General features: G+C 42.6%; 1 protein-coding gene across 1 annotated transcript; it reads right to left on the bottom strand.

Annotated features, from left to right (window-relative positions):
- Positions 1–552: 552 nt before the first annotated feature.
- Positions 553–17071, bottom strand: GCM1 (glial cells missing transcription factor 1). Its single transcript, XM_063125476.1, has 5 exons — positions 16970–17071; positions 14426–14678; positions 10240–10352; positions 7929–8048; positions 553–1293 (listed from the first exon to the last, which is right to left on the bottom strand). The coding sequence occupies exons 1-5, from the start codon at positions 17069–17071 to the stop codon at positions 553–555; spliced, it is 1329 nt and encodes a 442-aa protein (XP_062981546.1).
- Between the last annotated feature and the right edge of the window lie 6489 nt (positions 17072–23560).

Below are 23560 nucleotides of genomic sequence, written 5' to 3'. Positions count from 1 at the left end.
TTTATGAGGTGCAGCCTATTTTTTCAGTACCTTGCCCCCTATTTATTTTTTAAAAATGCAAATCATTGTACCCAAGGGAAGAATGCGTGAATTAGGAATTTCTCTTGTCCCACCCTACTCCAGTACCCAAAGCACTGGAAAAAAAAGGCCTGGGCCAGATCTATACCAGCAGGATATAACACTTTGAAAACGGTTTGAAAACAGTATATGGAATGTGTCCTGGGCCTGAACAGTTGTCAAAACCATTATAAACTGTTATAAACCAGTAGTGTAGATTCTGCCCTGCTGAGAAATCCTCCTGCCAACATATACATATGGAGAAACTAATGTTAATGAGTTTTGTGTCCCCGGCCATCTGTCATGCATCTTAAGCAGTTAAAAATGGGTGCAAAGGGAGCAAATAGCACTACAATATCAGCAATTGGATTTATACCCACCAAATAAACATACCAGATTTAAGATAGCAGCCCCCAAATAAACACACAAGGTCCAAGATAGCAGAAAATCTGTGTCACTGCTGGGAGATACAGAAGAAGGAAATGATTGATGGTGTCATCGTAAAGGGAAGAAATTAAAAAACATCTCATTGTTGCAGTTGTCAAGGTTTGTGTATTTCCTTTCGTCTTCCATGTGCCATTCATTTCCTTTTGTCGGCAAGGGGTTCTGGTAATAGTGATGGGCAGCATCTGCAATGAGGTAGGGATCTTCTGGAGAGAGATGACAGAAGGAGGAAGGGATGTTGCTGCTACTATAATTCAGGTGTAGTTTTCCTTCATGCACATCTTCTCCAAATGAACCTACGTTAGATCTGAATGAGTGGCAACCGACCTTTACCGTTGGCTCCCACCTATTAGGAGCATGCTGGATGCCCAAATCAACCGTGTTTATGGAGGCCAGTGTTTCACAGGGCAGACCTGCAAGGAATGTAGTAGAGCCGCTGCAATATTTCTCTGCCGGTGGATTTCTTCCTAGGTCCGTGTTCTTAGTCCAGGTTTGCTGCCCTCTGTATTCAGAATATGTGGAGGCTGCAGTAAGGTCTCTGCAGTTATAGTCACTGTTTCCAGTCTGTTTGCACTTGTCCAAGTATCTGTTGTAGCCCATGTCCTGAGTGTGCTCTGTTAGGTAAGATGATTTTCCAGAACTGGAGCCTTTGGCAAGAGACAGACTTATCACCTGCTCTTGCGGATTTTTGTGTCTGAAACGTCCACTGAAGAGTTTGTGTGACACAAAGTCTTCCTGTTTGGAAACAATTAATGGTAAAGTATCCTGGCTTTGCATCTCACCTGTCAGGGACTGTAAGAAAGAAAAGAAAAAATCATCATAATATCATACAGCCTATTCACGAAAGGCTGATTAGTTCTTAGACCAATACTAGTGGACTGGTAGGTTGAAATCAGTGTGAAAAATCCACCCTCTTCCCTGCCCCTTGGCCCTTTTTGCCCCCTTAGAGTTAACAGGGGCTTGTCTTGACGGAGGATTTGCCCCAGGGTGCAATTGGAGTGGCGGCAGGTCATCTACATGACACAGCCGCCATTGTGAAGCCATCTGGGGGTAAATCCCAGGTCAGGGGGAGGACAGCCGGCTGCCCTGTTCCTCCCCCTCCTCATTGCTTGGTTTGCCACCGGCGGCAGCGACAATTCCGCATTGGTGCTCCTTCACATGCAGATGCTGGGAAGGAGTGCCAATTTGGTTGCTCTGGGCCTCGCAGCGCAGACCCGCCTCTGTCAAGACGGGGGCATGGTCACAATACTGCACTGGCAGCAGGAGCCACAACTGGCAGAATTTTCTTGTTAGGCTGAAGACCTGGAAATTCTATGCTCCTGTGTCTCCCTTCCTTGCTTGCACAATTTACTTCTGCCAATAGTGTATAGTTCCCCCTGACTTTTCCCTCAGGCCTACTTTCTCCTTAGTTCTTCCTTTCAGTTGCATATTCCCACCATTCATTGTTCTCTCTGCTTTTCAGGCCACTGCCTGCGTTCTTCAGCTTTCCTTAGCTACCACTACTCTTCACCCGCCTCTCTAGTATTCTTCTTTCTCTCCCACTGAAGCATACAGTTCCTTCTCACCTTAAGCACAACAAAGTTTCCCCAGACCACCTCTCCGATTTAACAGCTTCTCCTTGCCTCAGTTTTCTGTTTTCTCTACTCCTTTCCTCAAGCCTCATTCTTCACCTGTCCTTCAAGTTCTTGTCCCCCTTAGTCCCTTGCCTACTCTGCACCCTTCCTTCAGCCTCCTTTCCTCTGTGGTTCTTGCTGTTAGCTTCTCTGCAACTCATCGTCCTAGACCTTGGCCACACTCTGTGTGAAGTTGTAGTCTAAGACAAACTGTCGACTTTCTCTTCCCTCACAGAAACAAGACTGCAAACCATCACACACCATCTTAGCCAACCAGTGTCAAAATCTTCACAAACTCTGTCACAAACGCAATATAATGTAGATAAGTGGGGCCTACAACACAATGTTGCTGTGTGGAGTGTTTGTATGCAGGGTTCCAGCAAACAGACACGGCATATTCCAGGATACTCTATTACAGTTCCTGTCCTGAGTTTTCTGTTCTACCTTCTGAAAAGACATTCCTCATTCTGTGGACACTGAGGATCTTAAGTCCTTCTTGAGCTGTTTTGGGTGTTGAGAGTATTGTTGGTTTTTTGCCTCTTAGTTTTTTTTCCTGAAAGTTTTTTTTTTACTTCTGCAAAAATTGTGGCTCCCCTGAGCCTGCTGATACCTCCCTCTTGTGTGAGTAGTACTGTTTTGGCTACATAAGGATTAACACTCACCCCCAAACATCACTAATAGAGGGCATGAATCAACGGCTCTACAAATTGTAGAATCTTGCTCATGCAAATGGTCTATTTGCCCAAGCAGACCCATCAAATCACACGAGAGTGTAGCTCCTCTTCCATGAAGTGGAAAACTGCAAGTTGTGTTTTTTTCAGTTCACAGAACAGAGACTTTGATCTTTTGTGAATTAGTCACTCCAATGTTACGCTGCTCATGTGAGTAAGTCATCAACATGAACAGATCTTTCTGCAAAGTCTGGCTACCCATGTATGTCACACTTCTGAGATTCCTGGTCTGTTCCTTCTATTCCAGCGGTTATGGAACCCAGAGAGAGACATAGGGATTTTTTTTCTAATCCTAAAATGTATTTTCCAACTTTATAAATCTAAATTATTTGCCTTGAAGATGGTTTCTCCCTCTCTCAAAATACTACAACCTGGGGTCATCCCATGAAGCTGATTGGTGGGAGATTCTGGACAAATAAAAGGAAGTACTTCGTCACACAACACATTGTTAAATTATGGAACTCACTACCACAAGATGTAGTGATGGCCACCAATTTGGATGGCCTTAAAAGGGGGTTGGGTAAATTCCTGGAGGAGAAGGCTATCAATGGCTACTAGCCCTGATGGTTGTGTTCTATCTCCAGTATTTGAGGCAGTAAGCCTGTGTGCACCAGTTGCTGGGGAACATGGGTGGGAGGGTGCTGTTGCACCATGTCCTGCTTGATCATCCCTGGCCGATGGCTGGTTGGCCACTGTGTGAACAGAGTGCTGGACTAGATGGACCCTTGGCCTGATCCAGCGTCAGGGCACTTCTTATGTTCTTATGTTACGTGTAAGGACCTCAGTGAGATTATAAACCTGTATCTGGATGTACCAATGAAGCAGTTATCTAATAGGACTTGCTGCCTCCTACTACAGGGTTATTAAGGGGTTAGGAGAATTTCCAACCTTATCAAAAACCAATTTAACTCTGTATAGCTTTTGTGGCCTCTTTGTGTTTGCCTTTAAGTAAAAAAAAAGATCATATTCCTCAAACATATATATTTAAATATATAACAACAGTTTATTGCTTATTAGCCAGTCAGGCCATGCGCATACAGAAACATTATATATATGATTTAAACCTATTTCCACACATCTTGCCATATTACCATGTGGAAGGTCTCATTTTAGAAGATGACTGAAACCACCTTTCCTGGTTTAATGTAGCAAAGCATTTCCTTTGGAACGGAATATTATGGAGTCATAGTTTGCAGTTATGGAGGTTAGTGCCAGCTTTTATAGAGCGATGCTTAGACTCCTTTCCCATATTGTTTGTTCTATAAGGAGGTGCAGTTTCTTACAAGAGTGGAGTAATCCAGGGTTATGTCAGATCTGTGACAGGCATATATAAGATCATCCTAATTTATACTCAGAAAAACGCTATGAGAAAAATTATGACTTATCCATGATCATTCAAAGAGCTTCATGGCTGAACTGGAATCTGAGCCCAGGATACCCCAGTCAAAGTTCAAGACTCTTACTATCACAACACATTGCCTCTGCCATGTAATGAAGGCCTAACCTACACCAAGCAGGATATTACACTCTGAAAGTAGTATGAAAGCGGTATATAAGAGGCCTGAGCCACACCAAGCAAGATATAGCACTATGAAAGTGGTATATGGTATGTGTCAATGGGCTCCAACAGTTATCAATGCACTTCAATATCGCTATAAAGCAATAGTGTGGCTCCTGCCTCTGATATACCACGTTCATACCACTTTCACAGTGCAATATCCTGCTTGGTGTGTAGATTAGGCCTATGAAACAAACCACCAATACCTTACTGAACATCTTTCTTAGGCATGGAGCAATGCATTTGCTTTAAATACCTCCATTATTAGTTTGCAATTGTAAAAAAGGTTAATCCTCATAACACATTATGTCAGTGTTAAGAGACTTCTAAGTATTCCTAATTATCTCTTCTCCCCGCCCCCCATTTTGTGTGTGTATTTTTATGGTTAGTGGTAAATCATTGTTTATAAAAATAAAAATAAGGCACAACAAAACACTGTTCATGTTTATGGGGACTTTCCTTGTGAAGGCATTCAGCCGGTGGCACATTCTTTACAGCCCATCCCTTCTGAAGTTAAAAAGCAATGAGACACTTCAAGGGAAATGTTGTAAAAACATCTAATTATAGCCCGCTCTATTTTTAGGTTATAAGATATGTTCTAGTAGTTTTTCTCCCCGATGCCCAGTATTGGGATGTTGTCATTTTTCTTCCCTTTCAGAAGGCACTCCTCATCTGAGGTCAGTATCCACACTTTGTGACTGACAGCGTACGTTCCACTGAAATCAGCAGGACCGAAGAGTAAGTATGCTTGAGCAGAGGAAGGCCATATAAAAGCTGTAGGCATAGTACACACATGCACGCGCACACAGCCTGCCAGACAGTTTGGCTCATTATGGTGGCAACATGAGACTAAATGGGCCAGAAGAAAAAGGTGGGAGATGACCCACCTTTTCCATGAAGTTTTGACACCCTAGTTCCCATGCTCTACTGAAATGCAGGCCAGATCTACACCAAGCAGGATATTACACTATGAAAGTGGTATGAAAGCAGTATATAAGAGGCCGGATCCACACTACTGCTTTATAACAGTACTGAAGTGCACTGACAACTGTTGGGGCCCATTGACACAGACCATATACTGCTTTCATGCCCCTTTCATACTGCTTTCATAGTGCTATATCCTGCTTGGTGGGGCTCCTACCTCTCATACACCGCTTTCATACCTCCTTCATTGTGATATATCCTGCTTGGTGTAGATCTGGCTTCAGTACCCTGTAGCTAAATCTATGTGCCCTTGAACGTATTGCTTCCCTGTTTGCCCCTGTGTCCACTTCCCACCCCTTCCTCTGTTGTTTCCTTAAAGTGTCAAACTTTAGGATGTAAGTTCCTTGAAGCAGAGATCTTTATGCTGGTAAAGCTCTATGTACACTGATGGCACTATATAAATGATAATAAGATGACCCACGGTTCTTGTACTGTCTGCCATTGTGTGAGGAAAGACAGTGAAGTGCCCAAACAGCTTTAGCTATGGGCAGCATAGAAATGTAATAAATAAAATAAAGCGATAATGAAACCAGAAGCCAGCAAAACCACAATGCCACATCATTCCCTTTCTTCAATCACACTCCAGACAGTGTGACTTAAAAACAGAAGTCAGGCAGGGGCAGATTTGGTTTGCAGTGTTTGGGCCACCAGGGGCCGGAAGCTGCTTTAACCACCTTGCCACTCACCACTGGGTTTAGATGTCATTAGGGTGACCATATGAAAAGGAGGACAGGGCTCCTATATCTTTAACAGTAATGTAGAAAAGGGAATTGCAGCAGGTGTCAATTGAAGTGGGTGAAATTCCCTCTTCATCACTACAGTTAAAGCTACACTAGCTATAGTAGAGTGGCCAGATACAAAAGAGGGCAGGGCTTCTGCAGCTTTAACTGTTGTGATGAAAAGAGAATTTCACCCTCTTCAATTGACACCTGCTGAAATTCCCTTTTCTCCATTACAGTTAAAGATACAAGAGCCCTGTCCTCCTTTTCATATGGTCACCCTAGATGTCATGATATCCCATGATGGGATGAATAATAATAATAATAATAATAATAATAATAATAATAATAATAATTTTATTTCTTACCCGCCTCTCCCTCTGGATCGAGGCAGGGAACAACATTAGATACAAATACCATAAAATACAAAAAAATGGATTCAAAACGTACAAAACTGATAGAATATTAAAATAACAGTCAAATATCTTAAAATTTGACTGGGTTGGCCTGCCAGAAGAGATCAGTGTTTATAGCCTTCTTGAATTCGAAAAGACTATTAAGTTGACGAATCTCTCCTGGCAATCCATTCCACAGTCTGGGATCGGCAGAAGAAAAGGTCCTCTGGGTAACTATTTTCAGCCTAGTTTTAGCTGACTGTAGTAAATTCTTCCCAGATGACCTGAGTGTGCAGGGCGGTTTGTAGGAGAGAAGCTGATCCCGCAGGTAACCTGGACCCAAACTATGTAGGGCTTTAAAGGTAATAACCAACACTTTATACTTCACCCGGAAATTAATTGGCAGCCAGCGAAGTGATTTTAGAGTTGGCTTAGTTAACCCATCATGGGTTATCGTGTTATCTGGTGAGAGTTTTTTTTTTAACCCACAATGGCTTATTTGGCCAAAATAACCCACTCTATGACCCACGGTCTGCAGAGTGGGTTATTTAAACCATCATGCGTTATAATGTCCCTTGGCAGTCACCATGGCTTATTTTGGCTGTCTAGAGAACAGTGGGGCATGAGTGGCCAAAACTGCTGCCACTCTGCTCCTTGCTGGCTGTCAGGGTGCAGGGTTTGGATGATGCACTTAGTGCCTCCTGAGTAGAAGTCTTGCTGTGATTCTTCAAACCATCAAGGTTTTCTAGCCAATTCCACCTTTTTGGTGTACTTGGGATTTTCATTCCTCTGGAGTAAATGTGCAGGGGTTTTATGGCGGATCAGGTGCCTCCTGACTAGGAGAAGCTGCATGTGGAGTTCGGTCCCAATCCTGCAACCCCTCAAGGTTTTCTAGCCACTTCCCCCTTTTTGGTGCATTTTGGATTTTCCCTCCTTGGTGGGTGATCCTGCAGGAGTTTGATGGTTGATTGGGTGCCTCCTGTCTGGGGAAGGCTTGATATGAAATTTTGTCCCGCTCCTGCAAACTTCCGGTTCTTCAGGGGTGAATCAGCACCATGGCTCGGGAGGCAGGACTGCAGCAGGGTCAAATGACACGCAGTAGCTTAATAAACTACTCACATTTGCCTGCTGATGTGGTGGGGGATTGTGGGCTCTTTAAAAATAAGCTACAGTGAGTAACCCATTGTGGGCTATCGTGATGTCCAAACACCATCACTCTCTCACACACAAGGGAATGGTTGCCATTCTCTCTGGCGAGGAACAATAAATCGTTGCAGTTGAGGGACACTGTGGCAGTGGAGATGCAACCTGTCTAGCCATCAGCTGATGCACCACGTAATGCTGGGGGTCCTTGCAGTTTGACGTATCCTCCTTCCACACATACTTCTCCTGTGGACGTTTTGCTAGTTAATAAAATGAGTGCTTACCTCAGTGTCTCTGCTCCGTTTCAGTCTTGGAGAAGCTGGGGCATGAGTTTTTTGTATTGATCTTCTTGCTTCTGCTTCTGCTTTTGTTTCTGGTCTTGGGTGATCATGAGCCCCCTTTGACTTTAAAAAGCAAATGAACAAAGCATAAAAAATTAAAACCACCAGGCAGCTTCTAGTATAATGCCCACTAGAGAAAACTATTAAAAACCCAAATGGCCTGGGTGTCTTCCTGGACTTAGCATGTCTTTCTTCCAAGAGTGTATTCCATTTTAAATTAAGTTAATGGAAGTAAATGGAAGTCTTCTGGCCAATGTCGCTGGTTCATATTTGCCTAAAAAGCAAAATGATTTCAAAATATCTCCACATAGAATAGGCTATTCTGCGCAAATCAAAATGAAGAGCGTAGTAAAGGGTGCAAGATTGTAAGCCTATGCGGCAGGGTCTTGCTATTTACTGTTTTACTCTGTACAGCACCATGTACATTGATGGTGCTATATAAATAAATAAATAATAATAATAATAATAATAATAATAATAATAATAATAATTGGGATTTATGGGGTCAAGTTTCTGATGTGATCAATTTATGTGGACAAGTTCCAGGCACTCTTGAATAAAACAGATTATCTAGATCTGTTTCATTTGTGCTTCAGGCCTGGTTTGGAATGAAAAAATGCCTTGGTTGCCGTGTGGATTAACCTTTGCCGAGAGAGAGAGAGACAAGGGGAATGTGACTTTTTGATTCTCTTGAACATCTCAGCAGCTTTTGATATCATCAGCCCTGGTATCCTTCTGGATAGGTTGTCTAGGCTGGGAATTCAAAGCCCTGTGCTGCAGTGCTTCTGCTCCTAATTGATGTCCAATTCCAGAAGATGGTAATGAGGGATTTTTGCTCTGTGCTTTGGCAACTATGCTATGGGGCTACACAGGGCTCTATTTTATCCCCTATACTGTTCAACTTCTACATGAAACTGTCGGAGGAGGTAATCTGGAGGTGTGGGCTGAGGGGTCATCAATATATGGGTGACACCCATCTCTACCTTTCTTTTTCATCAAATCCAGGTGAGGCAGTGGCTGTTCTGAATCAGTGCCTGGGCACAATAATGGAGTGGATGAGGTCCAATAAACTGAGACCCAATACAGACAAGATAGAGGTACTCTTAGTGGATGGATCGTCTGCGCGGCTAGGTAACATTCAACCTATTCTAGAGGGAGTTGCACTGCTGCTAAAGTACTAGGTTTGTAGTTTGGGGGTGTTCTTGGACCCAGAACTGTCACTTGAGGCACTAGTGGACTTCTATCAGCTTAGGTTAATATACCAACTACACCCTTATTTGGGAAGTTATAGCCTAGCTACAGTTACCCATGTTCTGATAACCTCTCATTTGGATTATTGCAATGTGTTATATGTGGGGCTGCCTTTGAAAATGGTCTGGAAATTTTGGCTAGTTCAAGACAGGGCAATGAGACTGTTAAAGGAGACCATATCATGTTGGCCAGCTGCACTGGTTGCCAGTCCATGTCTGGGCTTGATTCAAAGTGCTGATATTAACATTCAAAGCCCTAATTAGCTTGGGACCAGGTTATCTGAAGGATCGCCTCGTCCGGTATGTACCTGCCTGGACCCTAAGATCATCATCTAGGGTTCCTCTCCATGAGCCCCTGCCAAAGGAAGTGAGGTGAGTGGCTACCAGGAATAGGGACTTCTCTGGTGTGGTACCCTGGCTGTAGAATGAGCACCCTAGAGAGGTTCACTAGTTGCTTACATTGTACTCTTTCGGGTGCCAGGTGAAGACCTTTTTATTTTCCCAGTATTTTAGCATTATAATCTTTTAACCTTGCTGTTTTCAATCAAATTCAATCAATTTTAAATCTCTGCATTGCTGCTAGGTTTTATTCTGGTTGAATTTGTTTATGCTGTTTTAAGCTTTTATATTTTATACTGTTTTTATGCTGAACTTTGTGGTTTAAATTTTTGCAAACCACCCAGAGATCTTCAGCTGTTGAGCAGTATAGAGATGTAATAAATAAATAAATAAATAAATATGTAACTTTTTGAAATTCTCTTCCTTTTCTACCCTTTCTTCAGGTTCTTCTTTCTAAGTCTGTTGCCAGTAGGTATGACTCAATTTGTGTATACGTCTGGCCAACTCAACAAGTTTCTTAACTTGTCTATCCACTTTCTAAACTTAAATCACTCTTCTTAAAACAGTGTGAAACACCCACTGCATTGCTCATCATCAAAAAAAAACATAACTCATCTATGACAACAGACTTTTCTTGAATAAATCAGATAGATATTTTCACCAACCTGAAAAAATATGAACGGTCCTTCATGTCTCCAGAAGTTGGTAACAGGGTAACCACCATGGCCACGACAGGGAATAAGCTTCAAAGGCCCGTTACAGTTAGGACATGATTTCCCTGTAATAAGTGTACCATTAAATATTGCCTTTCAAATGAACTTAGTTTGAAGATTAATTCTTACATTCATGTTATGCTAGCTGAAATTGTGTGGGGTATTTCGTCTTTTTCTGGAAGAGTATAAGAGGAAGACTGTGCATAAGCAGAAGCTGGCTTTGTCCATGGCAAATGGTTGTCATTTTAACATTGATTTAGAAGTCCCATTGATTTCAATGAAATTTACTTATATATCAGTGTGGTTTGAGTCTGTCTGGCTGCCATTATGATCCCAAATGCATTGGGCGGGACCAAAGAAACCCGTGTGTGCATGGGCATATGTGTGCACTTGTGCCTCGAGCACTTCTATGCATGTACAGGGCCTTTCCTGATTTTCATATTATTTGGGTTACCTTCCAGACTGTCTCCTGACCTTCAGGGGTTCAGGTATGCAAGAGGTTATTGTGGAAGAGGATCCTGAGAAGGGCACATGTGGTTTTTGGATACTACCCTATGCATAGCCATTGAAATGACTGGGACTTCATTCTGTTAATAGCATTAGGACCTTACATGTACCCCTGCAAACAATTTTTAGGTCAGGACTGCACCATAGACTCAGCTTAGCATAGGAATAAGGATCAGACTGGCTTCAGAGATGGTGGATGGAATCAGGTCTGGCCTTAGGATAAATAGCGCCCCAGGTGAGGAATGCCTTTGGTGCACCACCACCGCTATGCTCACCTTGCAGAGCCACCCAGAGGGTATATGGGGCCTAGTGCAGGTGTGCTATTGACGCTCCCCTCAACTCTGCCTGGCACCCCCTTCGGCTCTGTCTGACATCCCCCCACCCCGCTTCAGCTCACCTTGGTGCCACCCTTGGTCTCTCTGTACATAGAACAAAGTGCTGTCCAGCTACTGAGGCATGCCAGACAGAAAGTTCCAAGTTGGGCCACAAGGAAGCCTTGGGGAACAGTAAAGTCTGTCCCCCACAGTGGACACAGGAAAAAAAGGAGGCTTTTTGATATCAGCGAAGGTCTGGAAAATTACTTAATGGGCGATTGCATTTGTTTAGAGAGAGAGAGAATCTAGGAGGAAGAAAGGCATCCCAAACAAATTCACAGAAAATGTATTAGAATAAACCCTGTCCAAATAGATTACAATTTCAGTTTGATAGTCTTTGCTATATTTCTAGGAATTTGTATTGACAGGTAAATTATGACTTCAGGACACAAAAAAGCTGTTAGTAGACACCTTTGTTAATAGACACCTTTGGAAGGGTGTTGATTCCTATGGGCATTACCTCCAACTTAGCCCAGTGAAAGGCATAGCCATAGAGCAGGAGTGGGCAACTTCAAAAGTTCTGGAGGACATTGCTGACCCATTGAACCCAATGTCTGCCGCTGCTGAAATTGTTGCAGCCACTGCATTGCTGCCACATTTTAGTGGTGTTTGGCGGTGGCAAAAAGACTTTAAAGCAAGGTGCATGGGGAGCCTTGTTTTAATACAAATTTGCTCTTTGCTTTAAAATGAAAAAATGGGTTTTATTGCCACGAGCACCACTGATTTGGGGGGATAATAGCAACATGTGCATCATGTAGAAAGACAGGTAGTCTATCAAGCTCCAGAGCATTTTGATAGAAGGAAAAACATTTGAGGTCTAAAATCCCTATAATACTCACTTGAAAATCTACCTGGTCCAGCGGTTTTACCATTCTTAATGGTTTTAATGACCTCTTTGATAGCTTCCTCCTACTGACCATCTCTAACCATGCTCTTGTTACATTAGTCCTTCTAGTCTGCCAGAACACATTTTCATACATACAAGGGCTTGGCATTTAAAAGTTTCCTTGCTGAATGATAAGGATTCTAATACCATCTAAAATGACAACAATCACTAAACTTCATTCTGTTAATTAAAGACAAGCATGACAATAAGTATATAGCAGTCAAAGACATTAAAGCACTTTACAAAGAGAATTACTAATCTGTAATCAGTAATGAATTAGATTAGAATGGAAGATAGTAAAGAAAAAAATCTAAATGAAAACAATTTTGATGGGCAGAGGACAAGAACATATAATCTCAATCTACAGGGTGGAGAAGTCATCAAACATCTAACAGACCCTGCTGTGCCACATGTTTTTAGCACTGATCTCACTGCTGATTATAAAGTTTGTGGGAATAAGTTTTTTCTATCCAATATAGGGTCAATAATATCATTAAAATCTCCACCCCAAATTAAGTGGCCATGCATTCCTCTTGACTTTATGAGAAACATCTAGGGAATCTATTAACCAACCTTGGCCAATGTTGTACTTGAAATTTGGGGGTACAATGCTAGTCCTACATAACTTAAGTCTCATTTGTTTCAATGGGCTCACTCTATGTAGGATTAACAGCGGATACTACCCTTTACCACCAAAACAAAAAAATGCCCTTCTGAGAGTGTCATCAGAAGGGGAGGTTGTATGTCCCTATCATCACTTCTCTACCACCACCACCCCTGCTTCTGTCACGTGGGGAAGAAAGAGGAAGTAAACAATGACCACGTGGCCCTTTCAGAGGGAACTTTTATCGCACTGCTTTTCCTGCGCACAGCAGGAAATGGCAGCATGTTTCGCTTTAATGTAAAAAGTCAGATTTTCCCGATATTTTTTTGTCATGGAGAAAAGACCAGAAGGAGCATGAGGCGAACGCCATTGTCAAAATGACCTGTGAACTTCGGTAAGTGACCAGTAACGATTGTGCTTCTACCACATCCTGAACCATACAGCTATAGTTTTGACTTATCTGAGGACTCACTGGCATATTTGTATCTTTACTTAGGTCTGGGAGTGGGTGGAGAGTACATCAAAGCAAGACCATAGGTACTGGCTTGTGTTATTGTCTGGATCAGCCCATAAATGGGTCCCACCCTGTTATCTTGAAATGTGGTTCTGATAAGGGGCACTTCTTTGGCTGAGGCCGTAACAAGTCCATTTTCCCAGGTGTCCAGTAACAAAATGGTCTTTGTAAAGGAATGTCAGGCCACTTAGCCAAATCACATGCTGAGTTCTATGAGCTGTTTATAGTAAGTAACAACCGGGGGTTAGGGATCAGGGGATAAGAAGAGGATGGAATAAGAAGGTTAACAAGTAGACCACACAGCAGAGAACAGAACAAGAGAACCAACACAGTGCAAAGGGGAAGTAAACCTTGTACAAAAAACTATTAAACTGCTTCCAGACTTGTGATGATGCAGAATCACAAACTAAACCTCCAGAATACCCATCATGATGCCACTATATTCCTCTTGCGCATTTATACCTCATAGCACATACAATGAGCTCCATCAGATGAGCGTTTTATTGTACACTCTTTACTGGGCACTCAAGGATTTTTGCGGGTCCTTCTCGCGACATGGTCTGCCTCCCGCACGCCTCCCGCCTCCTTTAGCCTTCTTTGCTCAACAAAAAAACAGTAAGTCCAACTTATTTTTTGAGATGGAACTTGCCACTATCTCCTGCTGTGTGCAGGAGGAGCAGTGCAATCAAAGTGGCCCACTGAATGGGCTACATGCAGGTTGTTTATTTCCTCTTTCCTCTCCCTTGAGAAAAAGGAAATAATGAGGGACAAACGTGCACGCGAAGAAGTGACGGCAAGGAAACACAATATTCCCCTGTGGGATGACGCTCAATGATATCTGTTTGCAGTATTTTGGATTATACGGAATAAAAAGTGGGAAATAATGCCAGCAAAGCAGGATATGGAATTCATGATGTGGCCCAACAATTATCAGTGCCCTTCAATACTGAAAAAAGCACTAGTATAGATCCAGCTCTGCTGCTGCTCAGAGGGACTGGAAGTCCCTATGCTCACTTACTTCAAAGTAAGCTCCATTGAACTCAGTGGGGCTTACTTCTGAGTAAGCATGCATAGGATCAGGCTGCATCTACTTCAACATGTGATTTATGGATTGGCTCTGCTCTAAAACTAGTCAGGTTATCAAGTAGAAGGGATTGATGGTTTCTGGGTCTAATTTCTATGAAAGCACAATTCCAAACTGTAAGAAGTCCAAAAGCCAAGCCATCTCACCCTTTTCACAGACTCATACTTACTTTGCTGTTTTTGCCGGGCCTTATCGCATATGGCCGGTCTCAGATACATCTTCCCCCCATCAGGGGCCGAGCAATCACTGCTGCAGAGCACGACTCCAAGGCAGGACTTTTTCAAGATGCGTGAGTTGTGGTTGTTGGTGTTCCTCATTGCCCAGCTACTCAAGTGCCTCTGAGCATTTTTATCATCTGCGCTATAGATGCATTTTACATAAGAATCTGGCCATTCCTGAAACCAATCTGTTTGTTTCACATCCTGTTAGGAACCGAAAGAATGTTAGGATCCCAAAGAATCCAAGGAAACAGAAGAAAAGTGCTTCCCCCACCCTGCAGATTTTATAGCAGTAGACCAAGACTGCAACACAAACATGGATAACTTATTACTGAGTTCTGTATTTATTTCAAAAACTATTACCTGCTGCCCTTGGGCATACCAAATATTAAGCTGGCTAATTTCTTGTACATTTCATGGTAGATTCAGGGCTGGTGGGGCAGGTAGAAGCAAAGGTGGAGGTATATAACCCTGGCTGTTTCTACTCCTGCCTTTTCCCCCTGGGATCATCCTGGGATCATCCCTGTGCATCCAAATGACATACAGGGGATCCCGGGAGCAGGCAGGGACGATCCCTCCATTTTCCTGGGATAATCCTTAAGTGTAGAACGGGCCCCTTTCATCAGAGCAGTGTGCTGTAGGATAACCCAGGCAGATATCAAGATAGCAACAATGCCTGTTGCTTCACTATTTGTGCTACTAGAGAAATACTCTAGTTCTATATCATCAAAGATGTCTCCCCGGGACACACTGATAATTTTGCTCCAAAAAATATGTGTTCCATATTATTAACCATATACCAGAGGAGTGCAATCACACGCAATCTTCAAGGGTCATCACAGGTATTGTGAGGTTGTTGTTGTTGTTTTGTTCCTTTTAGCAGATTTTATTAATGGTTTAAAAAAAGGCAGTAAGGGAAACAGCATGCAAGCTCTGGTAGCAATTTTCCTTTTCAAATCTTGCACAAAAATTCTTAACTGCTTTTTGAATTTAAGGGAGATGATTACTAAGCACTTTTGCTGTTCTGTGTGGAAAAAGCTGTTGACAGAGAACCTTTAATTTACAATCCATTAGACTGTGACCAGCTAAATATATTTGGATGATACCAAATATTATTTAACTACAAGCTTATATTGTGAAAACTTGTGGTTTCTGTGTGCTGGTTATAAAAATCATCAAAACACTCCAACCAACAAGTGTTTTTTACAAAATGCTATAGTTTGTGAACCGCCCAGATAGCTTCGGCTATTGGGCGGTATAGAAATGCAATAAATAAATAAATAAATACCACATTGGAGAAATATTCATAGAAATCGCAAGAGATCTTTAGAGACAACCATAATTACTCCCATGTAATTATGGGAGGAAAAATGCCTAGTTGTAGACCTAGGATCAGCACAGCAGGTAGATAAGGCCTATTCCAGCCCAATTGCTTTCAACAGCAGATATTTAAACATTAACTTAACTTTCCTAATTGAAAGCAGTGAGATTTAAAAGCTCTCGACTTTGCCTGGGTTATACCCAAGGTTCTGCTAAGTTCAAACCTTGTTCAAACCTTGTCTTAAATTATCCTTTTAACATGTAGTTACAATGTCCAACCTAACAATGGCTAAAATCCTATAGAACACTTATGAACATTTAAAAAGAAAAATCAGTTGTGAGCAAATATGGGTATAATTTTGCGAACCGCCCAGAGAGCTCCGGCTATTGGGCGGTATAGAAATGTAATAAATAAATAAATAAATAATTGTGCATTTCAGTGGAACTTCCATAATACACAGAAGTTTCTGGTCAAATAAGGTAAGATGATACTGGTAGCAGCACTGATACACCAACCTTTGATGAGATGAGCTTACAAATTACTAAGCCCATTTTGACCAACTGAAATCAACCCAATGAAGGCAATCCACTAATCTAGTTTATGAATCTCATTTTATGAGTTCCATTGTAGTACCACCAACACTGTCAATACACTTCCCATCCTCAATGAAATGGATGGTGAAACTCCAAATGAATTTCAAGAGCTTTCAGTTGCAAACTTGAATTACATTTCAATATGCTGTTCTAAGTCATGATGTTGACCATGAGTTGGATCCTGACTTAGTCGTACTTAGAGAAGAGCCACGGAAGTCAATGAGGCTTAAGCCGTGACTAACTTAAGTCCCATTGATTTCAAGGAGTACACACTAATAGTGCAGTCCTATACATGTCTACTCAGAAGTAAATCCCATTGAGTCTAGTAGGCCTTACTCCCAGTGTGGGGGAAGATAGGACAGCATAAGCATGATGAAGTCTGGATCTAACCCATTGTGACAGTTCCTTGAGGCAGAAATCTATCTTCTTGGGCTTTCATGACTCTGTAGTGTGCTACATGATATATAAATGAATGGATATGAAGCAAACAAATAGACATAATAGCAGTATATTCTAAGGACAGAGTAAAGTTTATTTTTAGAATACTTGCAATTTCTAAAATAAGTTTGAAACATACATACCTTGGGGAGTTTGATGTCATTGATGTCCCAACTGACCAATTCCCCATGTTGTGAAGCCAGGTCTTCCTGTTCTATGCTAACATCCTCTGCAGCTCTTAGCATTTTAGAATCCGTCCCCTGGACTTCGCAAGAGCCGTCTTGACTGTCAGCGTTTGAAGTTGTCTGGCAGCCACTGCTTCCAAGGAGTTTAGAACCAGGAAGCCGTTTCCTGAAGCTAAATGATAGGCTGTTCATTAAAGATAAAAATCAGTGTTCTTTTGCTAGAAAAACCCGTTCCATTAAAACATTTTGCAAGGGGCAAAGATAATGGAAAGTATAGCTTCGAGACAAGAGTGTGGTTCTTATGACATTAACAGAAAGAAAGCAAAAAGCCCCAAATATAAGTTGGTTGCCTCATTTTCAAATCTAAGGAGCCAGAAAGCACACCTGCTTTTATACTCACTAAACCTACACATAGTAGTAAGGACCAAGCACATGAGTGTGTTGCTGCTCTGCTCAGTTAGAAGAGTTTAAACAACAGAGAATGATATTATTTGCATATTCTGTCCCCTGCATGTTTATGCATGGAATGTTTTACATTCTGGCCCCAATGCCGCATTTATAGGGTGGTCAGGTGACTTCTTTACAGAGGACAGGCCTCTATTTGAAGGTGTCCCTATTTAAAGAGGTGTCCAGTCCAAGCCTGGTTTAAATATCAACAACCGTGAAGAGGGAGCTGGGCCTTGAAGTTGCCCATCCGCAGTGAGCAGCTGGACAGCAGGCTGAGCAGCAGGCACCCAGGCCACCCGGTCATCGCCTGCCCCACTATTGAGATGTCTTGCATTTCTCCTTAAATTCCAGTTTTTATTTCTAAATTTGCACCTATCCATATGCATATGTATATGCAAATGTTATGCAAACTGGTGTCATTTTTGCCCTCTTTTTTATTTTGGCAATGCATTTCCTCTTTGTGTGGGTGGGTGGGATGCATACGTGGCCATCCTATCAGTGGATTATAATTGTGACCGAGGGCTCATCAACACCAAGCAGGATATTCCACTATGAAAGCGTTATGTAAAAGGCAGGAGCCATACTACTGCTTTATAGTGGTATTGAAGTGCACTGACAACTGTTGGTGCCTACTGAGGGCCTTGCTAGACCTAATAGTTAATGCGGAGAGGAGAAGGAGCGAGGCCGCGCTGCAGCTAGCGCGGGCCGTCGCCCTTTTCTATACGTAAGACGCGACGGGGAAAGGAAAGCCGGGCCGTCGCCCTTTTCTACACATAAAACGTGACAGGGAAAGGAAAGCCCCGTCGCGTCCTGCATTTTTAAAAAACCTTAAAGGGCCATGTGCGCAGGAGTGAACCAACGAAAAGGTAAGTCTTTGTTTTTTTAAAAAAGGGTTCCCCGCTCCCCCCTGCCCCGATTTCCCTCCCCACAATGTATGATGCCCCCTCACTCGCTCGCCCGCTTGCCCCCCACTCACCCCCTCGCTCGCTTGCCCACTCGCACCCCCACTCACCCCCCTCGCTCGCTCACCCGCTCGCTCGCCCGTCCACCCCCCTGCTCGCCATGTCCACCCCCTGCTCACCTGTCCACCCCCCCAGTTGCTCGCCCACTCGCCATGTCCGATGCCCCTTCTGCCCCCCCGTCCGTGATCTTTCCCCCTCCAGCCCGACGGGCACAACGCAGAGTGTGCAGCTTCTCCCAGCTACTCGCGAGTAAGCGAGCAACCGGGAAAAGCCACAGAACTAACTAGACCTTCCGCAGCCCCGGGTTCAGCCCCGGGTTGCGGAAAAACTGGGCCATAAGTGGATCCGGTTATCCCGGGTCAAGGGAGGGTTTAGCCCGGCCTGACCCCAGGATCAACTGTGTGTCGTCTGCACGCACAGCAGGGAGCCCAGGCCTCGTACCAGGCTAAACTCTCATCTACCAATGGCCTGACACATACCATGTACCGCTTTCATACTACTTTCATAGAGCAATATCCTGCTTGGTGTAGATATGTCATGGGTCCCAACAGATGTCAGTGCACTTCAGTACCACTATAAAGCAGTAGTGTGGCTCCTACCTTTTATATACCGCTTTCATACTGCTTTCATAGTGGAATATCCTGCTTGGTGTAGATGAGCCCATAGTCCCACTAACACCCATGGAGCAAGTTAGCCCATTGTGCTAGCTAAGGGCCAGAAAACAGACAAGATGAAGGAGATCTGTGATCAGATGTCCTGACATTTCTAGTTTTTACTTAGAAGCAGCCATAGAAACTCTCAAATTGGATGGGGAGGATAGCAATGGGGAAGGAAGTGGCTTCACCCATGCTGTTCCTTAATCAAAATTCCCTTCCAGCTGCTTTGGCCAAAATTATTAATAATAATAATAATTAATAATAATTTCGTTAGTCACATCAGTCACTGGCATCACATCAAAAAATTTTTACAGTAAACCTTCAGAAACTGAGCCTGCCAAAATACATCCACACCAACATCCACAAAGCAGTCATATTTAAAACATGCTCAATAGTCAGGAAATGCCTGAATCAGTAAAAGACAAGCATGACTTGGCAAAACCCATCATGTCTGTCTAGAAACACCACCATGAGCGAGAAAAGAGAGAATAATAACAACAACAACAACAACAACAACAACAACAACAACAATTTTAAGGAGTCTGCTTCTATAATAAAATCAATTCCTTCTTAAGTGAATTTGTAAACCATTATTTATGAGTGAGAAGATAAAACATTTCCATCATAGCACTAATTGGAAGACACCAAAAGTCCTTAAACCCACTTGCGGTTGCAACATCCCAGAATTGCATGTTATACAGACTAGCCATGGGCTGCAAGAACAGGGCCAGATCTACACTATAGCTTTAATGCGCTTTATAACAGTTTTATAGCGCTTTAAAGCAGTTATAGCGCTTTATAACTGTTATAAAGCGCTTTAAAGCGGTAGTGTAGATCTGGCTCAGATCTTTGATTGATTGCTTTTCATTGTGCTCTGTGCTAAATACATTTGTAGCACAACAGATGGCAGCAAAGACGTTCTTTTCTTTTACAGTTCTGCAAAGCACTATGTCACCTAGGCAGCACAGAAAAACCTTCTGAAGAAACAGGTGTTTGGATATATATATATATATATATATTAAAAAATTAACAGCAAATAACATTTTGTGTGGTGGGATGTGTGTGCTTTCAATTGAACAACTCTTGAGTGTATGCTTCTCACTATTCAAGCAATTCTTTTCTCCATGCATGTTGTTGCACATTCAAGTCAAATGGTAGTTGTAAGTTTCAGTCACTGTCTGAGTCAGATGGGGAATGTAGTGTGACTAAGGTCATATCTATTCTCTAACATCATAAGCATGGGCAGCGATCATATTGGCTATTGCAGGTGTTCAGTGCATTCACAGAACATAAGAAGAGTCCTGATGGATCAGACCAAAGGCCTGCCCAGTTCAGAATTGTTCCCACAATGGCTACCACAACAGCAAGTACAACTGGGGGCGAAATAGCACCCTCCCACTTGTGTTCCCCAGCAACCGCTATTGAGAGGCATCCTGGAGGTAATATATCGCCATTATGACCAGTAGCCATTGACAGCCTCATCCTAAATGAATTGGTACAATCCCCCTTTAAAGCTACTCTTCTTATGCTGATGCTTTATAAATAAAATCTGTTGTGGTTACTGATGCTGTTGCAAGGTTCCTGAATAGTAAACAGATGGATGCTAAAACATTATTTTGTTTAACAACTAGCTGATATGCCTGGTGTTGCTTGGGTCCATGAATAACGTTTATAACATTTATTTGATAAATAATAAATTTCTTTGCAACTTATTCATCTTTAGGTTGTTGTTGTTTTAGTTTGGTTGAGTTAGTAAGTTTCTACCCAGCATTGCTTGGCCCTCCTAAGATATATATGTCTCTGAGGTAATCATCTTAAAGTAGCAGGCCAGTGCAAGGCCTGTGAGTTAACCTCTAAACAAATTCAATTCATTTCTTTTTCCCCCTCTCTTACCCTCATGACAACCGTTCAAGGTAGGCTAGTCCTAGGCCTGTGAGGTAACGTTAAAACAAATTAAATTAGTTTATTCTCTCTCTCTCCCTCCCTCCCTCCACGCCTGGCCAGGGCCACCTTGAAGTCATGCTGTTGTATGTAGTTATGATTTTAAAACCATACATGGCAGGTTGGAGGAGGCACCACAAATGGATGTAGCCCATTTATGTGGGTTGTTTCCTTTTATGTGGATTTGGGTTGACTGACTTTAGGAATCACAATGGCCACCAAAGGCCAGTAAGTCTGGCCTCTCACCCAAGGCATGGAGGGAGTTGTAGGCGTAAACCCAAGTTTTTATTAAATTCTTTAAAATTACTTAAAACCCCAAAATTCATGTTTTTATATATATTTTCTGATCCGTGTACACAAAGACCTGTCTGGGTGAACAGTATTAAGGCAGTACCATATGTGGAAGTGGGTAAACATTTTGGGAAATACGTGACACACACATACTTTCCGCTTTATAGGTAGAGACTACCGATTTATAAATATTTGGTTTTATCTTGTCCTGTTAATAAAACAGGTATACGGAATGACTGGGAATCCTAATGTTAAATCAACTATTCATTTTGAGAAGCCTTAAATCAATGCCATCTCTGGCTGCTATTCAAAGCGTTTTTGTAAGAGAGCATTAAAAATTGGCTTATAGAAAATGATGCTTGCATCAAGCAAGATGCAGTGGACAGTGATAACACAACAGGACTGGCCTTCCTTGGGTGGCACATGACCAGAGTAGTGGAGTGAGCAGCAGTCCCCCTGTTGCCATAATCGAGTTAAAAGCAGGGTGCCTGTCAACTTTCACCAATTTACTGACAATTTATGTCAGTTTTGAAGATGCAGAAGCCTGTTTGGAACCTAGGCCAGGAAACCTACAGGACTGGTGATGCTGCATAATACACAACTACGGACAACCCTCAGGAACTTCAAAGAGGCTTAAGCAATCCATTGGAGCCCTGGCCCTGGGCCCTATGAACCCTTCAGCAAGTGCCCTGATGCACTCCTGCTCAAGGCTATTATGCCACCGCTGAGGACACTGCACACATGTTCAGCTATCCTGGACTGTTTCTACATCAGCCATTTACTCTGAGGTTGGCGTTCTTAGCTCGCTCACTTTTTGCAGAGCCTCTACATGGTTTCATTATCAGGTCATTATTCTCTGTGTTTTCTTGCCATGCTGCTTCTGTCTCTTTTGGAAGCTCACCAAATCCCACGGAATAGCAGGTGTAGATGTAGATCAGCTTTCCCCAACCTGGTGCCCCCAGATGAGTTGGACTAACCTCTCATTATCCCCATCCCACAGGACGATGTGACATGCTGGATGGGAATTATGGAAGTCAAAGCCCAACATACCTGGAGAGCATCAGGTTGGGGAAAGCTGGCCTAGATTACTTGAGCGCTACTCTCCCACCTTTTTGAAGAGGTGTAGTTGATGAGTTTGGCAGTTGTGCCCTATCATTGCATTTCAGCACACCTTCACCAATATCCTTCTGGTCAGCATATCAGTGTGTTAATTTATTTGTAATCAATTAAAATAAAAGGTGCTAAAATGCTTTTTCATTACATTAAAAATAATAATATTCACTCGAGTGCTTCATTGTAATGGATCGTTGATTTATTCCATTTCTTTACAAACAGCTGGAAATAAAAGCAGACTCTCCGTTGGGCAGTGTGAATTTCCCATGCAGCAATTTTGTTTCAAACTTTTGTACAAAATTTAAACAAGCCTGCGATCAATTACAGTTAATTATTTTAAAACATTAGCCGAAAAGGTCCATTAGCACAAATGATGTGGTCAGGTGCAATGCCCCTGCCTTGCCCGCATGGCTATGTTTCCAAAACTCACATCTGGCAATTGGTAAAGTTAAGTGGCCAATTTTGAGTTTTGGGGGCATGGGTAGTGGTAAAAGCTGAGAAGCACCCCAGCTTTTATTTATTTATTTGTGCATTTATTGGCCCTGGGCATTTTGGTAGAGTCAGAGAAAGCCTGTCATCATGGGACAAACCCTGCAAAGTCCTGTTAAGAGTCAAAGGAATATGTTGGTTACTGCAGCAGCCAAATCCCTTTGATTGCATCACTGTTAAGGGAAAGGTAATAACTATGTTACAGCCACAGGGTAGAGCTCTTGGGAAGAGTAAAATGCTTTCAGATAGAACAAGGAGGGGGTGATTCTACTAGATTGAGCAAAAAAGAAATGTTGCACAAGTACCGTGTAACTGCTTTTTGCTTTTGTAGGGATAAATCATAGGAAAAGGTCCACAATCCACCGTAATAGTATCTCTAAATAGGTAATTAAGGAGGCATGAACTTCCTTTTCTGTTGTTGTTGTTTTTCATGGGGTGCATCTGCACAAGGTGCTTAGTGTGGAATCGCCATGCTTGGTTCATTCACTTTTTATGGGGCGTCCACATGACACAGTCATCCAGTCAGTATGATGCTGTATTTTCCCTGTGGCTCTTTCCTTAGGCCACAGAAGGTGTGATTTTCTTCAGAAGGATAGAAGAACACCATGCTCTCCAGAGGTGGAGATACCCTCAGCACTACTCTTCCATCT

Source organism: Elgaria multicarinata, chromosome 4 (genome assembly GCF_023053635.1).
Source record: "Elgaria multicarinata webbii isolate HBS135686 ecotype San Diego chromosome 4, rElgMul1.1.pri, whole genome shotgun sequence".
In the NCBI taxonomy this organism is placed as follows: Eukaryota; Metazoa; Chordata; class Lepidosauria; order Squamata; family Anguidae; genus Elgaria; species Elgaria multicarinata.
This window is presented reverse-complemented; position numbering and strand designations above follow the sequence as displayed.

Bases quoted from the DNA above. Each gene is read 5' to 3' on its own strand.
- GCM1 (XM_063125476.1), bottom strand. From the start codon at position 17,071: ATGCTAAGAGCTGCAGAGGATGTTAGCATAGAACAGGAAGACCTGGCT. The intron at 8,049-10,239 runs GTTGGTGAAAAT...TGCTTTTTAAAG, and splicing joins GACCGTTCATATTTTTTCAG to TCAAAGGGGGCTCATGATCA. The intron at 1,294-7,928 runs GTAAGCACTCAT...TCTTTCTTACAG, and splicing joins AACGGAGCAGAGACACTGAG to TCCCTGACAGGTGAGATGCA.